Here is an 18,325-nt window from a genome sequence, read left to right on the forward strand (position 1 = left end):
TCTGTTATAAAGTTTTCCTTTGAGAGTCTCATGATGATATAATTCTTTCTGTTCCAAATCAGTTTTTGACTAGATGGTTGTAAGATTTATATGACATTAGTTTTCCTAGTCTTGGAAGGAGTAGTTGTTCAGAATAATTTTTCTTACTGCCCAGAACACTTTTTTTCCTGTGGTTTCCATAAAGTATTAACAAAAATAACTGCTTGCTATTTCAAATTTCCTAAGTCTTTTTTCTACTTCACGTCTGCATCTTCTCTTTCATTCATCTCTGTTGTCCTTATCTTGTCCTAATTTTGATTTCACTTCTAGGAGTTTCTCCTCAGTGTGGGGCACTCAAAGAGAGATCTGGCTGGTCATTTTGACAGTTAATGGGGATTGAACTGTTTTAGCCTCATCAAAACATATTGTAGGCCTCTTGCACTTACTTCCTTTCAACTTAATTCTATAGACTTGTGGAATTTGCTTTTCCCAGTGTCATCAATTTCCCTTTTGTTTCTCCCCGTTTTTCACACAGACACTATAGAATGACTAAATTTATTTCTCTGGCTCGGCACTATCCAGTAGAAATATTATGTGAGTCATATATGTAATTTTAAAATTTCTAGTAGCCATGTTTAAAGTATAAAAAGAAATAGGAGCGTCCAATTTAAAAATATATATTTGCTTTAACTCAATGTATACAATTTAAAAAAAAAGAGTTTTAGGAGGGGCTGGAGATATAGCTCAATTGGTAGAGTGCTTGCCTCTCATGTACAAGGCCTTGGGTTTGATCCCCAGTAACACACACACACACAGAGTTTTAGAATGTTATCATATTACTAATGAAATATTTTACATTTTTTCTATTAATTCTTTGAAATTTGGTGTGTATTTTACATTTAAAGGACAACAAAATTTAGACCAGGCATATTTCAAGTGAACAGTAACCACATGTGGCACATGACTACAGTTATAGTGCAACTTTTCTTCTGCCTATGAATTATGCTCATTTTCTTGTTTGTCAGACTGAATGAATTATTTCCCATTTGTGTAATGTAAGATTTCATTCCTATTTAATTTAGTTGCTGCCTAAGCATTGTGCCAAAACCATCAGTCAAGCAGTGAATAAAAAGTCGAAAAAACAGACTGGTAAGAAAGGGGAACCTGAACGGGAAAAACCAGGCGTTGAGAGCATGAGGAAAAACAGGCTTGTAGTGACCAAGTAAGCCGTCTACTTCTATTGTGTCTTTTTGTTCTGGTAGAGACCTTTCCCTGCTGTGGCATTAGTGCTGAGAAAATGGTAGGAATTGTTTATTCTTTATTTTTCAGCCTTTAAAGAAAAATCTTTGTGAGCCTGATTTACCTCTTAGTGCTTATTTCATTCTAAAATACAGATTTTTGGATTTTAGAAGATAATATATTTAATAGTTGGTATTTGTCTTAATATATTGACTATTGAAGGCCAAGAATCTGTCGAAAATTTTTCTGAGGTATACTATAAGCAACCTGTAATTTTTTAATTTATTTAAAGTCAGGTAACTGAGACTTTATTTTGTCATGTAGTTGTAATTAGAATATACCTGAGGTCATTTTTTGAAACAAATATTAGACCAGGTCATTCAGGGCTCTTTGTTTATTTGTTTGATTGATTATTAAACAGTGTTCCTTCTCTTATAAAAGTATATAGTATATAGTAGTATTTGGAAATGATTGTTTTTGAATGCATAATGAGCTATTACTATTTATTAACTCAGTATAATCATTATTAACTGACTATAGAAACAAATGATGAGTGATACTGTCTTTTAAAAATCGCTCTTTTAAGTTATAAATAACTTATGTATATTTAGTTATACACATAAATATTTTTAACTTGTAATTTTAAGAAAAAAATCAAATTCTGAAACAAACTCACTGTTTATAAAATTAGTTTTGTACCACCTATGAGGAAATGTCATACACTTTATTTAGTGTTTATTAATATTTTTTTCAGCCTTGATAAATTGCACACTGCACTTTCTGAGTTATGTTTCTCTATAAATTATGTACCAAATATGGTGGTATGGGAACATACCTTTACACCACGAGAATATTTGACTTCTCACCTGGAAATCCGCTTTACTAAGTAAGAAAGAATATAAACTATTTTTGCTTGTTAATGTGTTTGTTATATTAATTGTCAGTATCTACAGTGTTTCATTTTATGATAAAAAGCGTCAGTAGAACTGGTATACTATAAAGAGTAATGAATTGGGAAGTATAAAGAATAGTGAGCTGAGAATTGCATGAATTACCCAGATTTTTATTCCATACCTGTTGTTATTAATTGGTAACACTAGGCAATCCATTTCATCTCTGTATTTTTGCTTCTTTATAAGCAAAATGATATGATCGTAGTAAATGAGTACATTATAGGTTAGAAGTGCCAACCCAGTAAGGTCCTGAAATTAGTTTAGTAGGCTGCAGTCAATATTTAAATAAAGAAGATTTGGGAGGAAAAGAAGGAAGAAGAAATAAGAAAAGAAAAAAAAAAAAGAGACACTAATGCATTGTGTAAACTTGTCAATTATGTATATGCTGAGTTGTGCTATTGGAGATGTATCTTGCAGTAATGTAGGTAAGAGTCAAATGTTTGAAAACCTCACGACTAGGTGAATTCAAATATATTCTGAATTCAAGTGTATGCTGTTAAATGGATTGAAGTTCACTATCTTGAGGACTGGATTTCAAGTAGAATTTTTTAAATTGTAGACATATGTTTTGAAATGACATTGCATGTAGTAAGTCAGACACCCCTTGATTTCATAAATGTTGCTGCATCTTTTTTGTGAAGTTACACATTTTACTAAAGAAAATGTTAATTTATTTGACAGGGTTCCCCCCCTCCCCCTTAAAATCCTTAAAGCAGTTTATAAAAAAAAAAATTTACCAAAGATTTTCAAAAGTTTCTCTGGTCATTAACAAGTAATATTTGTATTTGCCATTAGCTAAGCATGTGTACTGTAAGTAATAAGAAAATAGTATAAAGCTAAGGTAAGACTTAAAGAACAAAATAGGACAGTTATCTTCAAGGATCTGTCTTTATAAACAAACTAAAATCTTTATAGATCTAATGTCCAGTGGAGCTTTTAAAGAAAGTGAAATAAAGATAGCCTTGTAGTAAAAGATTGGTGTAGGGAAGTGTTTTAAAATTTGGATTTCATTTTACCCTCATACAGTTTCTTGGGACATAAACAAAGCTGCATAGCTGCATTTTAATGTTTATTTACTAGATATGTGGGCTGTAGTTAATTTATGTAAAACCTTTAAAAATCCTGGCAGCAGTGGTAAATGAATTCAAACTATGGACTTATAGCCTGTGGTCCTTGTTAGAATCAACATGTGTTAAACAATTTCAAAAACCCTTCATACTTTAATCATTTTTGTAACTAATGTTCTTAGAATGTTATTAATCATTTATATTTCTATTTCATTATAGTTTTATATATTCTTTGTTAGCTTTTTCCTTGGGATGATAATGACAGTAGTAATTTCATTGCTGTATAAAAATTATTTTTAAACTTATTTTATTGCTAATTTAATATTACATATCAGTAAGTTGAATGGATTATATATACATAAATTAAAAAGTTATATCTCTTTTATTATTCTCCCCTCCACCCAGATCAATTGTTGGGATGACTATGTACAATCAAGCCACACAGGAAATTGCAAAACCATCAGAGCTTCTAACAAGTGTAAGAGCATACATGACCGTACTCCAGTCGATAGAAAACTATGTGCAAATTGATATTACGAGAGTATTTAATAATGTTCTTCTTCAACAAACACAACATTTAGACAGTCACGGAGAGCCAACCATTACAAGTCTATATACAAATTGGTAAGGAACACATTTAGAAATTTGGAGTGATAGAAGTTTTTTAGTAATGAACTGCTTAGGAAAATTAATTTTTATGGATAAGTATTCATATTATCACTTGACTTAAAATTATATGAAGGATGTATACCATAATAAATTTGAATTAAATTATTTCTATCAGTTATAAATTTGCTTTTCTCTTTAGGTATTTGGAAACTTTGTTGAGACAAGTCAGCAATGGCCATATAGCTTATTTCCCTGCAATGAAAGCATTTGTGAACTTACCTACAGAAAATGAATTAACATTCAATGCAGAGGAATATTCTGACATATCAGGTGAATAATACCATAACATGGTTTAGAGAATGAAGAAAATTTGTTTTACTTGAAAACTTGGTTTCTCTTGTTTTGGCTTTCCATTCTGTTGCAACTATTTTCATTCAATTTTATGTATAACTGTACATTGTATCTTAGAATTATTTCTGCATCTTATGTTATTTTTTTATTGCAAACTTTTTTGAAGGATATTATATTAATAATTTGTTTCTATATTGTATATTCCAAGGTGTAATGTTCATTTTCTTAATGTATTTGCTGTGTCAAAAGTATAAAATTAATTACATTTCCTTTCAGAAATGAGGTCATTATCAGAACTACTAGGCCCATATGGTATGAAGTTCCTCAGTGAAAGCCTCATGTGGCACATTTCATCACAAGTTGCTGAACTTAAGGTAATACAGTCTTTTATCAGTTCTACCTTTTCCTATAAAACATTTTTGAAGAATGTGAACAATAAGCCTAGAATGTTAATTCCTTTAATATGACATGAAAATACTAGCATGTAAATGAAATTAAAGAGTGGGCAGAACCTTTCAGTGGCACCTAATGTAGTTATTTGTTTTATAGTTGAGAAAACAGGAAGTCTAAAGAGGTGAATTGACTTGCCAGAGGGGACTGAAACTCAGATATCTTACTGTTTTCAGTCAAGCCTTCATTCTGTTGTATCATGGTGATTTCTATGAATGATTAGGTTTAAAATTCCAGCCAAAGCTGTTTGTTCAGATTTATATTCAGATGTACTGCTTTTCACAAATTGAGATATAAACATAAACATTGTTAGGCTTCATCACTTTCCTTTTCCTTCTTTCTACTTCTTTGTGTTTTTTTTTTTTGTGTGGTGATAGGTATTGAATCCAGGGTCTTGCTCATGCTAGATAAGCACTCTACCACTGAGCCATATCTCCAGCCCTTCATTTTCTTTTCATAAACCCTTTAAACTTGGATAGAAATGTTTAGAATGCTTATTGTTTATTAAATAAACATATAAAGGGCATCAACATTTTAAATAACTTTTAGAAATATCTTAATTCTGAGATGATCTATATTGAAAAAGTTTATATATCTACATTTATATATATATTATATATATATAATATACATATATTATATATATAATATATATATTATATATATATATAAAAAAACTTTATATAACTATAGTTTTTCAGAGAATTTGAACTTGGGCTGCTAAAATTTTGGGGATTTACAAACAGATTAGAAAAGAATGTTTTAGAATATGCCTTTTTCTTTGTGAAAGATTTCTGGTAGTTATTTGTGCCTTGCATTTTTAATTCCTTAAAACAATTGTATATAGTAGTGTTAACTTGCATTTCAGATGTAATGTAGTTCTAAATGTGATAACCTTATTTACTTAGAACTCAGCAAAACCTTATTTACTTAGAACTCAGCAAATATATAAAGTAAATGCTACATATTTTTTTTCTTTTTTAAGTATTTTTTTTATTTGTAGATAAACACAATACCTTTATTTTATTTATTTATTTTTATGTGGTGCTGAGGATTAAACCTAGTGCCTCACATGTGCTAGACAAGCACTCTACCACTGAGTCACAATCCCAGTCCCTAAATTCTTCATATGTCTTAGCTGTACTGAGAAATTGTCCTGGCTTGCCTTGCCACAGTATTGATGCATATTTTTTATCTGAATCTTACTCCCTAAAATAGCAAATATCACTTTTTATTCTCTCTATCCAGATGTATGTATATTTTACTTGTGAACTCTCATGCTGTGTTTATTCTCTTTGACTGGAATTGTACAGTTATACACTCTTTATCTAGGTGCTCAAATAGTATTTAAAACAGAGTAGGCATTTAATAAATAGTTATTGGGTACAAAAATATCAATGACTAGCCAGCTGTCTTGATTCTTTACTTTGTTCCACGATTTTTCTAATCTTTTTACATGTATTGTTAACTTAAATCCTTAAAACAGACATTTTCCCTGTTTTAGAAATTAGCCTAGGTAACTTACCCAGGCTAATATGATTAATAGAGAAATCAAATTTGAACCCATGTAGTCTTAGTCTAATTCCAGAATTTATGCTAGTACCATGCTTTATACCCTCTGGTACCAAGAAGGATCACAGCAGTTACCTGACCCGCACTTATCTGAAACAGAAATATGCTTTATTTTTCTAGGTGAATGATCTGGTCTTTTTGAAAATGAAACAATCTTACCAATTACTGCATTTTTCTAGTTAGATTTTATCACTGTCTCTTTTTGCTCGAGATTGCTTTGCTTATTTGAGTGTTTTTTGTTTTGTTTTCTGTGGTTCCATACAAATTTCAGTCTTGTTTCTTCTAGTTCTGTGAAGAATGTCATTGATATTTTGATAGAAGTTGCTCTGTAAAAAGCTTTGGGTAATATGGGTCTTTTTTTGGGTACTGGAGATTAAACCCAGGGACACTTTACCACTGGGCTTGTTGACTTTAAGATGGTGAGGAGTTTGGAGAGTAACTACTGCCAACAGAAACTTGTAGTAATCCTCTTATTTTTGGCCTCAAGCCTTCCTAAGCCTTCCTTTCTGTGTTGCTTCCTTCAATTTCAGATCCCTTCCTACAACGTGAGGAAATAACTATTACAGTGTATGGGTTCTATAGGAACTTGCTAATCAAATTTCTTACCTCTTCTTATTCTTTGCTGCAGTTTTTTTTTACTTCCAGATTTGTTGACGTCTGCATTTGACCTTGTTTTCTCTACCATTTTCTTGTTATTGTAGGTTTATGTGTTTTTAAATTCTTTCCTCTCATTTTAATGGGCTTCTGAAAGGAGCAGAATTTTAGAAATATGTATAGAATTCCCTGCAATTAACCAGCACTTCCACAGAGTGAGTGCACATACTTGTTTGAGCATTTCTATAGGAAAAATTTCTAAAAGTGGATCAAAAGATATGATCCACTTTTAAAAAATTTTTTGATATTGTCAAATAGTCCCTTGAAGAGAGTATATTTCACAGTCTCCCCAGCAGAGCATTATCATGCCTCTAAGAGCACTTAAGTCTTTTGAAATTATTGCACAAAATGTTTTGGGGGAATTATATAAGATTATTCTGTCATACCTTTGCTTTTCTTTCTTTTTTTAAAAAAAATATTTATTTTTTAATTGTCCTTGGACACAATACCTTTATTTATTTATTTTTATGTGGTGCTTAGGATCGAACCCAGGGCCTCGTACGTGCTAGGTGATCCCTCTACCGCTGAGCCACAATCCCAGCCCCCTTTGCTTTTATTTCTATTTTAAAAAATATATTTGATTCAAACTGACATAAACTAAATATCATGTGGCTGTATCTTTTTATCCTAAAGAAGACCTTAATTATTTTAGTTCCTGTTTTAGATGAAAACCTTTTGTTTGAAAGAGTAAATTTGTGGCAAAAAAAGAACTAAGCAGAGCTTCTTTTACATTGTATGGTTGTGAATAATTTGTGTATCAAACTTAGTCAATATCGTATGGATGGATTTGTGGTGAAACGTGTTTGTTCCTTTCTAGAGGAAGAACAACCAGTCTTTTTCAGTGTTTACTAAGTCAATTTCTCCTTCTAGTCTTGAGAAAAGAATTATTTTGGCATTTTACTGATTAGTTTCAATTCTTCATGGGATCCAAAGGATAGGAAATTTAAATTTAAATTATGCCAAAAAATTAATACTTTGTTTTTAACACACTATCACGTAAATTTAAAATAAATAATTAAAAAAACTCTCTTTGTTTTATTTGGTTTCCCTCAGTTTGTTCCAAACCATTTCATTTGTAGTTCCTGTTATTAAATCCCAGCTTTCAGTGTATTAGTTATCAGAATTAATTGCTGAATTTAAATGCATAGAGAGCCCTATTTCAGGATGCAATTGAGGAAGAAGTGGCAAATACTAAGTACATAGACTATACTTTCAAGAGAGAACATTGCAGATTGGTTTTTGTTGGTCTGTCTTTTTTTTCCTTTTCTTTCACAAATACTTTAGATTAATGGTTCCCTGACCACCACCAGCAGCATCACCTTAGAGCTTGTTAAAAATGCAAATTTTTAAAACTCTGTCTCATACCTGCTGAGTCAGAAATGGTGGGATTGGGACTTAACAGTGTGTTTTAATAAATCTATCAGAGCATTCTGATATGCACTGTTTTAGTCAGTTTTTTTTTTTTTTTTTTTTTTTTGCTGCTGTGACTAAAAGATCTAACCAGATTAATTGTAGAGAAGGAAAAGTTTATTTAGGAGCTCACGATTTTAGACGTCTTAGTTCATAGGAGGTTGGCTCCATTCCTTGTGGCTCAAGGTGAGGCTGAACATCATGGTGTAAGAGTAGCAGAGAGAAGTGGCTCACATGAAGATCAGGAAGCAAAGTGAGAGACTCCACTCGCCAGATACAAAATCTATATGCCAAAGGCACGCCCCCAGTGACCCACTTATTCTAGCCATTCCCTATCTGTCTTTAATTACCACTCAGCTACTCAGTTAATCCCATAAAGAGATTAATTCACGGATTGGTATGGCTCTCATAACCCAATCATTTCTCCTCTAAACCTTGCACTCTTTACACATGAGCTTTTGGGGGACATCTCACATCCAAACCATAACACACACTAAAGATTAGGGCCATTTCTTTGGAGATCAGCAACATGGATTTTAAAACAGACATACCTGAATTCAAATTCCAAATTCCCTTATTTAATATCTTGATGATTTGGGGTAAGTTTTCCAGCTTCTCTGAGGTTCCTCAGCTGTCAAATTGGAGTAGCACCTTTCATTTGGTTTAGAATAAATGCAAAAATTGTTTATACACTGTCTCATACAGGAACTTAATAAATGATTATAATTATTCTTACTATTAAGTATACATTGTAATTTATTGATTCAAAGGCATATTTATCTTATTAATATCCTGAAACTTTATGTATATTATTATATAATTTATAGTCTTTTGCATATATAAAATAAGATATATTTTAAATTTGATATTTTTGATTTGCTAATATATAACATTAAGTTCAGAGTGCATGAGCACTATCTAAGATGATCTTGGGAACCTTGCACATTCTAGGCCTGTGCTTTATCACTAAGCTGTATCCCCAGCCCATTGCGTGTGTATTTAATCAAGTTTCAGGATGGAAGGAACAGTATCAAAGTAGCCCAGAGAAAGTAAGCAATCTTTTCAAACACTATAGCAATTGAAACTAGCAATTAATTTGATGAGAAAATTTATACTATTGTTTTAGTAAAAATGATTTTTTATAGGTTTTTTTTTTCTTCTGTAGTTTTTCATGTGCCTCTTAAATCACTTGTCATTGACCTTTTGTTTATAGCAAAACCATCAGAGCCCTCTAACCACATACTTGCTACATCTTTCCCACTTCACAGAATTGAAATATCGTGGCATGAAGCCTGGGTATTTATATTTGGAAAGAGCTCCACAGGTGATTGTAATGTGTAATTAAGGTTGAGACTCACTATAGAGCGCCAAAAGTAAAGATAGTTTTGACTTATGAGAACTTCATAGAGATACAGAGATCAGAAATAGAATCAAATTCTTTGGAATTGTAACGAACTAAGGAAGTGTGATAGTGTCAGACCTAGTTGTAAAGGCATTTGGTATACATAACAATGCAACAAAGAGTAGAATATCTTACTCTTTTCCCCCCATTATTTTGGAAACTCAGCTTATTGTTGTACAGGCTTTTCTCTGCAAGAATGAAATTAATTTAATTGCTGTAGTTATAATTTTTTTAAAAATTAATTTTTTTAGTTGTTGATGGGCCTTTATTTATTTATTTATATGTGGTGCTGAGAATCGAACCCAGTGCCTCACACATGCTAGGCAAGCACTCCACCATTGAACTACAATCCCAGACCTTGTTTTAGTTTTAATTTTTAAACTCAATTGCTTTTCTAGTGCTTTTAGAAAAAAACATCCTATAATGAGTTATACTCTTCCATTGCTTCTTTTTTTTAAAATTTTCTCTTCCCTTTTCTCAGTGGTTCCTGAAAGAAAAGTAGATAGATTGCATTTCCACTTTATATATAATAAAACATTTTAAGTATATAATTTGTGCTGGGAAATATTGTTGTAATATAATTGTCATTAAAAGGTATCATATGCTAACAAGTTATTCTCCTTCTTATTATATATATCCAGCCACGTACTCATTGTCTAAAGACGTACTTTGACCAGCTTTGATTTCAGAAAGTTTTTGTTTTAGTTAGAACTTACTGCTTGCTGTATTCACTTTAGTGTCTACTTTTTATTATTGATACTGTTCTGTACCTAAGCATAAAATGATTCTTTATTCTACTGCTTACCTTTGTTGCTTTTTCCTGAACTCATCTTGAATTTGCAAACTGAAGTAAAACATTAATCCTATGTAAATAAATTTAAGATTATTTTATTAAAACAACAAAAATGTGTAGTATAGAGCATCTGGAGTTCATGAATGGTGTTTTCTACTTGATGGATTATAATTTGCAAGCATGCTTTTTATCTTATTAGCACAAAGAGGTCTGTGCCTGACCTAGGCTCTTTCATTCTTATTTTTTTAGAAACTTGTAGTGGAGAATGTTGATGTGCTAACACAAATGAGGACCAGCTTTGACAAACCAGACCAGATGGCTGCACTTTTTAAAAGATTGTCGTGTGGGTAACTCATGATACTTTTTATAAACATTGAAAAAAATCTTTATACTCAGTATTTAAATTTTGGCCAAAATTTCTAACATGAAGCAGTAAATTATGAAAAGTACTCCCTAATTTATGAACTGAACTAGAAAACTTTTATAGTGAAAGGATCTTTTTACTACTATATGACTTATCTGTTTCAGACTTTTTTTAAACATACTTTTAATATGTATCAATTATTTAACAGATATTGTCATTATCAATTATTTAACAGATATTGTCATTATCAATTATTTAACAGATATTGTCTAGACTCCGTTTACTTGGATTCTGTGTATAAATAGCAGCTCTTAAACCTATTAAGTTTAATACAGTAAGTCTGCATTAGTTTAGATTAAAAGTATTAATTTCCAAGTCTGTGATTTTTTAAAAATCAACTGTATTGGTATATAATTTACATGTAATAAAATACACATAGTTAAGTGAATAATGTGGTAGATATCGACAAGTTTATACATCTATATAACCATTGTCAGAATCAAGATACAGAACAGTTCCATTACCTCGGAAGTTGCCTCCTGTCCTTTTGTAGTCTGTCCTATCTCTGGCCCCAACCCAGATAACCAGTAATCTGATTTCTATCATTATAAATTAAATTTTATATCTGGCTCCTTTCACTAGCATATGTTTTTGAGATTCATCCATCTCTGTTAAGTGAATGAATAATTTGTTCGTTTTGGTTGCTAAATAGTATTATATTGCATGAAAACTTGAGCCTGTAAAATTTTGTTTAAATGTCTTCTTGACATTGATTGTCAGAGGTACAGTGTGAAATGACATAGAGTGATGAATGTTATTGAAGAGTATTTATCTGGATAACTATTTGGGTACACTGGAATTAATTTTATTTAGCTTTTTAGTACTTGAACCTTTAAGGTTATAATTAAAATTTTTCAAATTCACACTTTATTATAAATCTCCTGAAAACCTGAATAAAATCCTTATATTAAGGAAAACTGGAGAAAGGTTTTTTTCCCAAATAAAAATAATTCTGGAGGCAGGGGGAAATTATTCACTGAGTGTATGCACTAGGTCCTGGGTTCAGTCTCCAGCACTAATGCTGCTGTTTCTGCTGATGATGATAATCTAAAGAAAATTAAAACTAAGCATATATTTTACTTACTTTCCCATTTGATATTTTTCTTTTAAATGCTTTAGAGAATCACTTATCTTGCTTTAAAAAATAAAAACTTGTTCAATAAGAATTAGCATAAAGTGGGGCTGGAGTTGTGGCTCAGTGGTAGAGCACTTGCCTGGCATGTATGAGGCCCTGGGTTCGATCTTCAGCACCACAAACAAACAAACAAACAAATAAAATATCCATTTACAACTAAAAAATATTTAAAAAAAAAGAATTAGCACAAAGTTTAAATACACTAAAGATTATCTTATGCAACAGATCTGTAGTTGTCAGGACTATAAAGGAAAAGCAATGAGGGAGTTTTTGGGGGAAAATGGAACTGTTTTTAATAGCAGTGATGGTGGTAACAAATTTATACATATTAAAATTTATAGAACTGTATCAAACGGAAAAATAGCAGGTTTATTATATTTTTAAAAATAAAGTGAAAAGGAAATGATTGACTTTTGACAATATCGTAGGGAAGAGAATTATGAATAGGAAATAGGAAAAATTTAAAAAATTCTACATATGTTCTTTTTTATTGTTCATTGTTTTACTATCTATTTATATTTTTTATTTGTTCTTTATTCATATTGGTTTTCTTTTCCACATTCCTCTCATTTTTAATACTCAGTTGACACCTTTATTAGCTTTTAACTCTACATAACTTTCCTAATAGTAAGCAGTCTTTTGACTATACCTTCTGGTTAGAAACACATAATGAACTGAAATGTTAAATACTTTGTTTACTTAACCATCCTCCTTGTGAAATTTAAACAAAAATTCATTGAAGTTCCAAGGAGATTTTGCAAGTTTTCAAAATACAATTCATAGTGCTTTGTCTAGACTCTGTTTACTTGGATTCTGTGTATAAATAGCAGCGATTCTATGACTTTTAGATTTGTCCAAACCAAAATCTAAACCATTGACTTTCTATCACCTATATTCATTAAATTTGTCTTTAAGTAGAATTTATTAAGCCTTTTTGTTATTTGGAAAAAGAAAAGCTTCACTTAAGAGAGGCTTATGTAGAGAAGACTACGCTTGAGTTGAACAGTTTCGAAAATACTCTCTTTAGTTTTTGCTGTCCTTCTTGTGCTTCCTTCATCACATATCCAGAAGTCTGTTATTTTCATAGAAATTTGATTTCATAATCAACAAACACATTCTTTTACAAAGATAAAGCATTAGGATTTACAAAAGTAGCTCTGAATCAAGAAGCATTCTTGAATTTTTTATTTTTAGGAAATGAATCTCATCATGTCCCTATTTTGGACTTTCTGTTCTAACACATTTCATTGGAGCTCCTTAATCCCAGGCCATTATTTTCTTCAGCATTTCTTTCTTTCTTTTCTTTTCTTCTCTTTCTTTTCTTTCTACCAGGGATTGAACTCAAGGGTGCTTAACCACTGAGCCCACCCCTTATTTATTTATTTGTTTTATTTATATTTATTTATTCTTTATTTAATAATTTAACCTTTATTTTATTTTTTAAATGTGGTATTGAGGATCAAACCGAGGACCTCACCTATGCTAGGCAAGTGCTTTACCACGGCTAAACCCTCAGTTTCTCCCCTCCAACTTTATTTTTCGAGACAGGGTCTAAGTTGCTTAGGGCCTCACTAAGTGACTGAAGCTGGCTTTGAACTTGGGATCCTTCTGCCTCAGCCTCCCAAGCCACTGAGGTTGTAGGTATGCACCACTATACGTGGTGTAATTCTTCATTTTAAAAATCATTCCGTTTACTTTTGCCCTATTCCTACCATCTACAAATCTACAAGTTTCTCCAGAGACCTTTTCTTTAGTAGTAATTTGGAAGTTGTTATTGCCTAAGCATACTTCACTGGTACAGGTGTTGAACTTTGAAACTGTTCTCAGATCATAGCCATGTTTTCCAGGTCTCTATTCCTTTGCTCTTATTGAACTTCTTTTGTCTAGCTCACTGAAACTTTAATGCCTCTCTGCTTTCTTGATCATTCTCTTCTTGACTTGACTTATATCCATTGTGGACTATAAAATTTGGAAAACTCTGTTTTCTTCATTTGCCAAAATGTTTATCTCTGCACTTTCTTATTCATTTTCACTGGCTCATCTTTTACATTTTATCAGTGTGTGATATCCTGTTCTTCCATTCTTGCTGTACAACCCTATTGGGAAAATTTTTTTCAGTTGTATTTACCAGGGGGTCTTAAATATTTATCCTCAGCCTTAACTTTTTCTGTTGAGCAATAGACATTGAAATAACAAATGATAGTTTGATCAGTGCTTCTCAAAGTCTGATCCTTAGGCCATTAGCAGCAAGCAGCATCACCACCTGGGAACTTATTTAGAATATAAATTATTGGGCCCCACCCCAGACCTACTGAATTAAAAACTGTGGGGATGGGACCCAGAACCTGTATTTTAACAAGTCACTTTGAGAAATGTTGAGTTAGACACATTCAGCCATATGACCCACAGATAGTTCACATCTCTACAATAGTGGAGTATTTCCCTCTTATGGGAGGTACAAATAGGTGGAGAGGAAAAGCCTGATATTTTTTATTGACCATTTTTTCCTTCTTTGTCTTCCTCTCCTCACATTCCACATATAATAGCTATAGATTTTGTTTGTTTATTTTGGTGTTGGGGATTAAACCTGGGTTGCTTTACCACTGACCCCATATGCCCAGTCCTTTTTATTTTTCTTATTTTGAGATAGGATCTTGCTGAGGCTGGCCTCGAACTTAAAATCCTCCTGCCTCAGCCTTCAGAGTTCGTGGAATTATAGGCATGCACCACACACCCAGCACAATAGCTATATTTTGTAGATCAGAATATGTAAACAGGTGGGTCACATTTGACCCAAAGACATGCTTTGGCCTTATACTTCATTAAATTTTTAAAAACATTTTTCTTTGGACTTTATTTTTAAAATAGAAAATTTCATATAATAATCCAGACTCTTGGCTTCTTCCCTTAAAACCTAGGCAGTACTTTTCCACATGGCGAGTCTGTAGCTAATTAGTAATTGCTCCCTTTAGAATGTTTATAATGTTTCTTTCAGTCTTTTGCAGCCACTATTCTCTTTCACTCAGTTTACTTCACTATTTTATGTTACCTGCCTAAAGGTATTTGAACTTGTAATTCCTCCTGCACATCCTACCTCTTAAATGTAAAGCCCCAAATCTGGTGCTTTGTATTCCTATGGTTCCTATTTATAGCTTCATAATCTTTGTGAACTCTAGTCATACCTTCCTAGTATGCACCCATTTTTCCCCATTCTACCTATCAAATTCAGAGTCATATTTCTAAACATAAATTTTCATATAACTATTTCTTTTTTGTATTTTGATTGGTGCATTATAATTATACATAATAGTGGAATCCATTGTTACATTTTCATACATACACACAATAAAGCAGTATAATTTGGTCACCTTCCAACTCTGTTTCAAAAACCCTGAACATCCTCCTCGTTTAAAGGACAGTATAAACTCCTTAGGATGGCATTCAGAAATCATTATTTGGATTAACCTCACACTTAATATTCTTTTTCTTTTCTTTCCTCTACTACCCATGGCTTGCCTGGCTCAGGGCTCAAAGCTGCTGTTCCAGCAATACTTCCTTGGGAAGTTAATGGAAATTTTGGAGACTAAAGGAGGCAAATAGTCCATTAAGCAATAAATTAAATTCATACTGTGAAGTTTATTGGAACTTTTAGTAGGCATTTAAATACTCAAGGGGAGGTTGTAGGATATTGTTTTCACAACCTTGTTTGGTAAAATTTTGGAGAACATCCTCTGAAAAGTATTTATGAGATTATTACACTTATTCTAATTCTTCACTTTATTCTCAATTTATCCTTTTTATGGTTTTGTTATTGTTTTGTGTTTTGGCCTACAATGTCTTTATCTTCCTGTGCCTCCTTTTTTACCAACTTGGATGCCCCCTCTCCTAATTTCTTTCCTTTTCTGGTTAGTAACAATTTCCTAGTTTTATCTTATATCACCAAACCGCCCTCCCACTTTTTCTAATAGAATTAAAAAAAAATTTTTTTCGTAGTCGTAGATGGATACAATACCTTTATTTTTAATTTATTTATTTTTATGTGGTGCTGAGAATCGAACCCAGTACTTCACACGTGCTAGACGAGTGCTCTACCACTGAGCCACAATCCCAGCACCTCCAGCCCTTTTCAGTTTATGTTTTGAGACAAGGTCTTCCTGAGTTACCCAGGCTGTCCTTCAACTTGTGGTTCTCCTACCTTAGCCTCCCAAGGACTCTGGAATTATAGGCATGTGCCACCATGCCCAGTTTTGCATCACCATTTCATTGAATATCTGTCTACTAGTCTGGTTATTGGGCACTCTTTTAAGTACTGCAGCTCGATAAAAAGATCTCTAAGATTGATGCTTGTTTATGGAATGCATAAAGCATTATGCCTTACATCATTTTGCTATTTTTTAAATTTTCATCATATTTTATTTTATTATATCTGTTTATGTGGTTTAATAAAACATGCTTATGATCAGAATTTAAACAAGCTACACAGAAAATAGAAAGTCATAACAACACTTCCCTCCATTCCTGCTCTTCAACTAGTAACTATGGATAGCAGTTTTCTGTATACTACTTCCAGAAATTTGTTATGTAAATACAAATAAACATATGTGTATATATCTTTCTTCTCTCACATAAATGTGATCATATTTTGTTAGTCATCTTAGCAGTCGATTTAGATTTTTTGGTAATTAGGTTCTAGATTATTATTCTATTTTCAATCTCATACTACACTGACTTACATGGGGTTTGTGTGTGTGTTTCTCTTCATAGTAAATATCTGTTAGTTTTATAAAATGTAATTGTATTGACACCTCCAATTCTAATCTCCCTTGATTTTGTTAACCTAGCTTGAATATTAGTATATGTAATTTCTGAATATTGTTTCCTAACCAAGATATAAGTGATCAAATTCATTGATGGGCTTCAACAACCTGGTCCTGCCAAAATGACTTATGATTTCAGTAGACATTTTTTGTTTCTTGACTCAAGACCACAACAGCTTAAGAATTTAATTTTTCAAAATTCCTCAGTCTTTTGAGGCTTAACTTCTTTGTACTCTGATCATCATCTTTCGCCCCTAGTCACCGGTTCTTTACTCCTACCTCCACCCTTTTTATATAAATGGCTACATAGAAGATTGAAGATTCTGGTGACCCTTCTAACCAATAGCAAAAGACAGTGCTTTCTATATATTTGAAATAATAAACTAATTAATTGAAAGTTTGCAAAATTTAAATATTAGCTCTCAATACTTTTTCCTATTAATCATTTATTGTAATCAAATTACCATTAATTGTGCCGTTTATCATAGAAATTTTATGACTTTAAAGAGTTTTCTCTAAGGTTAAGAAAGAATTAAATTCATACTTTTTTCTTCTCTTCTCCCCATCCTTAAAATTTAGCTGTTGACAGCGTCTTGAAGAGGATGACAATAATTGGTGTAATTTTATCCTTCCGATCATTGGCACAAGAAGCACTTCGAGATGTAAGAATCCATTACAAGTATATACCCTGTATCCAAATAATTCCTTTTGGTTTTCCGGAAAGTTACTCTTTAAATTCACAGCTGGTAATGATATGATTAAAATTCCAGTTTTCATAGTTATGGAAATAAATTATATAGAAAGTTATTTAAACTCATTTCTTTTGTTTTAGTATTAAAAATTTTAGGATATAATTTGTCTGGCTATTATATGATACTTTCAACTTTGTGATTCATTAAAACATTTTCCATTTTGATTATATCCAGTTTAACATTGAACATACTCCTTTCCATATATGTTGGTACTTTAGAAAAGTCACATGGAAAATAATTTTTATGAAGACGAGAATTAATGCAATGGAACTATTTCATAAATTTAGAGATATCCACTTAAAACTAATTCTATGTTCTTATTTGTTGTTCTGACTAGGTGTTGTCCTACCACATTCCTTTTCTTGTAAGTTCAATTGAAGATTTTAAGGATCACATTCCAAGGGAGACCGATATGAAGGTAGTAATATAACTTCTGTTTGGATTTTACAGTTTCTAAACTGAAATATTCAAGTTGTATATGAAATAAAATGTAATAAATTCTAAACTTCTGAAAAGTTTCTGTTTTAGAGTTAGCATACTTGCCTTTGAAGTTGCATCCTCAACTTCTCAGCAGCAAAATACTACCTAGGCATTTTCAAAGTTAGTCATCTTTGATCATCCATAGCAATGTAAAATTGGTTAAAAACCTGTCCTTTGTCCTGATGGTCATTTGTGTAGGGTCTTCAAGTGGAATGAGAAAACCCAATAAAATGAGATG

General features: G+C 31.9%; 1 protein-coding gene across 1 annotated transcript in view; it reads left to right on the forward strand.

Annotated features, from left to right (window-relative positions):
- The window catches only part of Nckap1 (NCK associated protein 1), a 99,408-nt gene that overhangs the window by 62,990 nt on the left and 18,093 nt on the right, over positions 1-18,325 (forward strand). Inside the window, exons 19-26 of the mRNA XM_027943958.2 lie at positions 1,062-1,201; positions 1,973-2,104; positions 3,644-3,862; positions 4,047-4,177; positions 4,475-4,572; positions 10,729-10,822; positions 17,435-17,517; positions 17,945-18,025. Coding sequence (XP_027799759.1) covers positions 1,062-1,201; positions 1,973-2,104; positions 3,644-3,862; positions 4,047-4,177; positions 4,475-4,572; positions 10,729-10,822; positions 17,435-17,517; positions 17,945-18,025 — 978 coding nt within the window. The remainder of the gene's footprint in view (positions 1-1,061; positions 1,202-1,972; positions 2,105-3,643; positions 3,863-4,046; positions 4,178-4,474; positions 4,573-10,728; positions 10,823-17,434; positions 17,518-17,944; positions 18,026-18,325) is intronic.

The sequence above is a fragment of the Marmota flaviventris genome, chromosome 11 (genome assembly GCF_047511675.1).
Source record: "Marmota flaviventris isolate mMarFla1 chromosome 11, mMarFla1.hap1, whole genome shotgun sequence".
Lineage (NCBI taxonomy): Eukaryota > Metazoa > Chordata > Mammalia > Rodentia > Sciuridae > Marmota > Marmota flaviventris.